The 6,805-nt window shown below is 35.8% G+C and overlaps 1 protein-coding gene across 1 annotated transcript; it reads left to right on the forward strand.

Annotated features, from left to right (window-relative positions):
• Positions 1–967: 967 nt before the first annotated feature.
• Positions 968–5,212, forward strand: LOC109192894. Its single transcript, XM_019343600.1, has 4 exons — positions 968–1,149; positions 1,238–2,163; positions 2,258–3,475; positions 3,552–5,212. Exons 1-4 carry the CDS (start codon positions 968–970, stop codon positions 5,210–5,212), a joined length of 3,987 nt encoding a protein of 1,328 aa, XP_019199145.1.
• The last annotated feature ends 1,593 nt before the right edge of the window (positions 5,213–6,805 follow it).

The following is a 6,805-nucleotide window of genomic DNA, read 5'->3' on the forward strand; positions in this document are numbered from 1 at the left end:
AAGATGAAATTGAGTAAATAATCTATAATCACCTGGGTTATAGATTATTCATTTAAAGGTTTTTTTCCCTAATTCACAGGTTCTTCTCCGGGGAGAACGCCAATACAGACTACGTCAACGCAAGTTTGCGGTAGTAGAATTCCGTTTAGCAACATAACAAATAGTAATAATCTCAAACAGCATATTGTAATAATATTATTATGATTTATCGTGTAGCCGAATGGAATACTAAATAGTCTAACAGGTCATTTTACAATTTCTGTTTAATTAAAGCAAACGGCGAAACAGTTATTGGGGACCGCTCCATACCAACTACATCCAACTGTCGGGATCGGTGCTTCGACCTAAATCGATCACCAGATTCGCAACTAGGTATCAATATATTACCAGAAGGCGTTTCTTATTGCCAAGTCAATATTAGATTGAATGTAATATATTATCGTTTCTGTAGGACTTGAAAGTAATTGTTGTATTACAAATGACAACAACATGCAAATAGTCGTCGTAGAGTCAGCTACTGAACCCATCAAGCATTGTCGAAATTTGATATCAGATTTCCAGGGAGTTGTGGACCATTTGCATGAAAATGTACCAACAAAAAATGGTGAGTTCATTTTAAATGTTGTCCAACGAATACGTACTATCTTTTTACTACAATGAACTACATTATTTTGTTACATATGAACTAATATCAATTTTTTTTATAGACTATTATTTTGATAGTGGTGATCCCAAGTACGTTTGCGAGCATTGTAATGCATTTTTTTGGTACAATGAACGGTCAAGCAATTCAAAATCATGTGACAGCCCTAAATACACCGCATGTTGTGTGAATGGTAAGATAAAGTTGCCATTGATGACAAGGCCTCCTCAAAAGTTGTATGATCTATTCTTTACATCAAGTGATAAAAACAAATGTTTTTTGAAGAATATAAGGTCATATAACAATATGTTTTGCTTTACGTCAATGGGTGGGAAGATTGATAGAACTATTAACAATGGAACATCGCCTCCCATATTCCGTATAAATGGTCAAAATTTCCACTGCATTGGAAGTCTACTGCCGGCACTCGGTACTCAACCTAAATTTGCACAATTATACATTCACGATACAGAGAATGAGATACAAAATCGCTCCAACTCTTTCAGGTATAATAATATTCGGGGCTACTCAACTATTTTGTTCCCGTCATTTTAAAATACTGGAAAGCTTATATTATATATTTTTATCTCTTAGGAGCGAAAGTAATGGTTCTGCCGTGCATCTTGATGTCGTTCATGACATTAAGCAAGACCTAGATGATCACAATGTTTTGGTTAAGTCATTCCGAATGGCCAAGTCATTTATGCAATCTAATCCTACAAGTGAAATTAGAATGAGATTAATCGGGAAGAGATCTAAAGATGCTAGAACGTATGCACTACCAACTGCTTCAGAGGTTGCTGCTCTCATTGTTGGAGATCTAGACCCTTGCATGTGTGAACGTGATATCGTGGTCGAGTCTAGATCTGGAATGCTTAAACGAATTAGTGAACTAAACCCAGCGTATCTACCATTGCAATACCCAATTTTATTTCCATATGGGGAGGATGGTTTCAGGGAAGATATACATTTTGCCACACATAGTAATAAACAAAATTTTGCAAGAAAGAGTGCTTCACAAAGAGAGTACTTCGCGTTCCGTATTCACGAAAGATCAAATGAGATCTCAACTATATTGTACGCTAAAAGGTTATTCCAACAATTCTTGGTTGATGCGTATACTATGGTTGAATCTTCGAGGTTGCTATACATTAAGTCAAATCAAAAAGCTTTAAGATGTGAGGCGTATAAAGGTCTTTCTGATGCGTTAACAAGAGGTGAAGTGCAACCTAGCTCTCAAGGTAAAAGGATAATATTACCTTCAAGTTTCACGGGAGGAGCAAGATACATGATACAGAACTACCAAGACGCCATGGCAATTTGCAGATTTATAGGTTATCCAAACCTGTTTATTACTTTTACATGTAATCCTAAATGGCCGGAGGTTCAACGCTTTTTGGAGAAAAGAAATTTGAAAGCTGAAGATCGTCCGGACATTGTTTGCCGAGTTTTCAAAATGAAGCTAGATTGCTTAATAAAAGAAATAAAAAATGGGAAACTGTTTGGTCCTGTAAGGGCAGGTGCGCACCGCATTTCCTTATAAAATCATTTTCTAATACACTACTTAATCATACGAATTCTAGAACTAACATCATGTAAATGTTTTTGCAACAGTAATATACACAATTGAGTTTCAGAAACGGGGTCTTCCACATGCTCACATATTATTGTTCCTACAAGGGACGAGTTGCTTTGCCAATCCTGCTTTTATGGACACGATAATTTCGACCGAGATCCCAGACAAGTTGATAGACATTGAGTATTACAAAGCGGTCAAAGAATTCATGTTGCACGGCCCATGTGGTGTTGCCAGGAGTAATTCACCGTGCATGGTAAATGGCAAGTGCTCGAAGCATTTTCCAAAGAGATTTATTGATGCATCCCATTTTGACCAGGATGGATACCCGTTGTATCGAAGAAGGGATGATAAGAGGACAATTAAAAAAAATGGAATAGAGTTGGACAATAGGTATGTTGTTCCACATAATCGGTACTTGCTCTTGAAATACAAAGCACACATCAATGTAGAGTGGTGTAACCAATCTAGGTCAATCAAGTACTTATTCAAGTATGTCAACAAGGGTAACGACCGTGTAACGGCTGAGTTTTATAAGACTACAATGGATGAAGCTGGTAATGAGATGGTCGATGAAATAGACATGTACTATGATTGCCGGTACATCTCTGCATGCGAGGCCGCATGGCGGTTGTTTAGTTTTGAAGTTCAGTACAGGACTCCACCCGTTGAGCGACTAAGCTTTCACTTGCCTGACTGCCAATCTGTTGCGTTCCAAGACGATGATACTATCGATCATGTCCTGAATAGAGAAACCGTTGGGCAAAGTATGTTTAACGCATGGTTTGTAGCCAACCAGAAGTTTAAAGAAGCGAGCTTATTAACTTACATTGAGATGCCTAAGAAATTTGTGTGGAAAAAGGACATTCGTGAATGGCATCCAAGAAAGAAGGGTTTCTCAATTGGTCGGATATTCTATGTCCCACCAGCATCAGGAGAAATTTATTATTTAAGGTGTCTATTGAACATAGTCCGTGGTCCAAAATGCTTCCAAGATATTAGGACAGTTAATGGTTTTGAGTACTTGACCTTTAGAGATGCATGTTATGCTCATGGATTGTTAGACGATGATAAAGAATACATTGATGCTATAAATGAAGCAAGCTACTGGTCATCTGCATATTCATTAAGGAAGCTATTTGTTGTCTTACTAACATCCTCATCAATCATTAGACCCGAAAATGTTTGGAATCAGGTGTGGCAACATTTGTCTGAAGATGCTCAACACTATCAAAGAAGAATATTAAAACAACCAGGTAATGTACTTTTTGTTTTACAAACATTTTCGGGTAAGTTATAAGGATAATTATCTGACTGTTTGCATCGTAACAGATTTGGTCTTAACAGAGGAAGAGAAAAAGAACTTTGCCTTGATCGAATTGGAAAACCTATTGGGACATCAAAATAAATCTTTAAAAGAATATCCTCCGATGCCAATACCAAGTACAGATAATTCAAGGTTGCTTCAGAATAGGTTGATATTTGAAGAGTTAGCTTACAATCGTGAGCAGTTGAAAGAAGATGCTGAAGTGTTGTGTGCAAAGCTAACTGAAGAACAGAGTCTCATCTATGATACGGTTATACAAGACATTGAAGAAGGTAAAGGTGGATTATTTTTTGTTTATGGTTACGGTGGAACAGGAAAGACTTTTTTGTGGAGAGCGTTGTCAGCTGCAATCCGATCCAAAGGTAAGATTGTTTTAAATGTGGCATCAAGCGGCATAGCTTCTCTATTGTTACCAGGTGGTCGTACTGCTCACTCGAGATTTGCAATACCTATTGCAATAAATGAAGACTCAACCTGTAACATTAAGCAAGGTAGCGAGCTGGCTGAATTGTTGATAAAGACGAGTTTGATAATATGGGATGAAGCTCCCATGATGCACAAACATTGTTTTGAAGCATTAGATCGAACTATGAGGGATTTGTTGCGTTTTGTAGACCCGTGTAGTGAAATGAAGACGTTTGGTGGTAAAACAGTTGTTTTGGGTGGAGATTTCTGTCAAATCCTCCCGGTAGTCCCAAAAGGTACACGGCAAGATATTGTTTCTTCAGCCATAAATTCATCATACCTATGGGATAGTTGCAAAGTTTTAAGGTTGACTCAAAACCTTAGACTATGTTCGGTACCCAATGGTGGAAATCGGCAGGCCTTACAAGAATTTGCCGATTGGATTGCTAATGTCGGTGATGGAAAGCTGGGTGGGCGGAATGATGGTTTCGTAGAGGTTGAAATTCCAAAACACATGTTACTGTCAGCTGGAGCGGATGATATTAAAACAATTGTGCATAGTACATTTCCTAGGTTTGCAAATGGAAACACTGACCCCGAGCATCTAATAGGTCGTGCTATATTAGCACCAACGCTCGATGTGGTCAACGCAGTCAATGAATATATGACTGAGTTGCATAATGCCGAAAGCAGATCGTACTTTAGTTCAGACGCAGTATGCAAAGCCGATGGCGACAACGGTATATTTGGAGATGTACACACACCGGAATTTTTAAACAGCATTAGGGTTTCAGGTCTACCAAATCATGCATTGACTTTGAAAATAGGATCCCCGGTAATGTTAATGAGAAACATTGACCATTCTCTTGGTTTGTGCAATGGGACTCGGCTGATAATCACAAAGTTAGCAGACCATGTTATTGAAGGCGAGATTCTGACTGGACCTAACAAAGGTACAAAAGTGTTGATCACCCGAATGTCAATGTCACCCTCTGATCCAAGATTGCTGTTCAAATTTCAACGAAGGCAATTCCCAATTATGATTTCATATGCAATGACCATTAACAAAAGTCAAGGACAAACGTTGACTCATGTTGGTTTAATACTAAAGAAACCGGTTTTTGTACACGGCCAATTGTACGTTGCTGCATCTCGGGTTAACAATCCAGACGGTCTCAAAATATTGATAGTCAAAGACCCAACTTCAACTACTTCATCAACCACTAATGTTGTATATCATGAGGTTTTCAATAATCTGTAATTTTCTAAAGTCCTCTTTTATTAGTTCCGTGACCTTGCAACTATTTGTAATATACCACTTTCATATTATTTTTGTTGAATTCCCAAACATATTTCATTTATATGTTATAAATTTTAACCGCATTAGTTCTCACAATTTGTAATATAACATACACACAATAAATACTTTTTAATTTACATACCGTGCAGCGCACGGGTCAAATACTAGTTTTTACATTTAAAACAAAGAAAAAAAACTTTACAATAAAAACTTTAATTTATATAATTAAGAAATTGTACTTGCCGCCGGTATGGCTTTATCAATTGATTGTTTGTGTTACCTAGCTTAATTATTTATCAACAATTAATAAAAATAATCAATTGTATTTCCTATATACAACTTTAACGGATTATGTAATCTAACATTTAAATTACTTAGATTAGATTCAGGTTATTAAGATATGTGAGGGTCAATTCCACCACATATTGATATTATGAATTCAAAATATTTAAATAACTAATAGGTACCAGGACTATGTGGTCTAATGGTATCCGGGTTGGACTTCCATTTGGAAGGTTATGAGTTCGAGCCTCAGTATGGAGGTGTTATTGGCTCTTTGTGTTTCAGTAGGTTGAGAAAGTATATGAACAGATACTACAATGTAATAGAGCTAGTAGCATTCAAAAAAAAAAAAAAGAAAATAACTAATAGGTACTAATAATATTTAATTTACTTTTAATCTATCGAGTGATATTTTACTTATAGTTTTTTGTTTTTTTTTTTTGTTTTTTGTTTTTTGTTTTTTTATTTTTATTTTTTTTTTGTTTTTTGTTTTTTTGTTTTTTTTTTTTTCTAGTCTTCAACTTTAAAAACATCTCACTTTCAATTGAAAATATTTAAAATATCCCCAGTTTACAATATATTTCACCATATACATTTTAGCATATTTTGGATATTGTAGATTAAAGGGAACGTTTTTTTAATCAAAGATTTTTTATTTTTTTTTTTGAAATTAAAGTCTATAATCACAAAGGGAAATGACATTGTAATAAATAAAACTAATTTGTGTGAGTGAATGCCAATACACACGCACATTTACCATACCTCTTATTATAATGATTTTTTTACCAATAAATAAATAAATGCGAAGACATTCTTGTCGCATATTGATTTTTTTTTTTTTAATTTTTATACAATAATAATTACATTAATATGATAGATATATTTTATTTTTTTTATTTCTCATTGAAAATAAACATTGAAATAAAAAAGTAAAGGGCTTTATGAAATATTTATATATATGTGTGTGCATATTAAAGAGTTATACCATACAAATAATCTATCAGTCAAATCAGTTGATTAACGATGACAGACGAAACGCTCTCTGGACAACAATCGGAGGAAGATCGCGATCTTCTTGAACGGAGTACGAAGAAACACAAACGAGCCGGCGATGCGATGGCCACCCATTCTGTAGACACGACTGAGATGGATCAGGTTGATATCGACATCGTCAAGGAGACGCCTACGGCGGAGATGGTGGAGGCTAACACATCGGCATGCATGCAGGTATCTCAGGCAAATTCCATAACGCCCATATTGATTCCCCCTCTT

The sequence above is a fragment of the Ipomoea nil genome, unplaced genomic scaffold (assembly GCF_001879475.1).
Source record: "Ipomoea nil cultivar Tokyo-kokei standard unplaced genomic scaffold, Asagao_1.1 scaffold1834, whole genome shotgun sequence".
NCBI lineage: Eukaryota > Viridiplantae > Streptophyta > Magnoliopsida > Solanales > Convolvulaceae > Ipomoea > Ipomoea nil.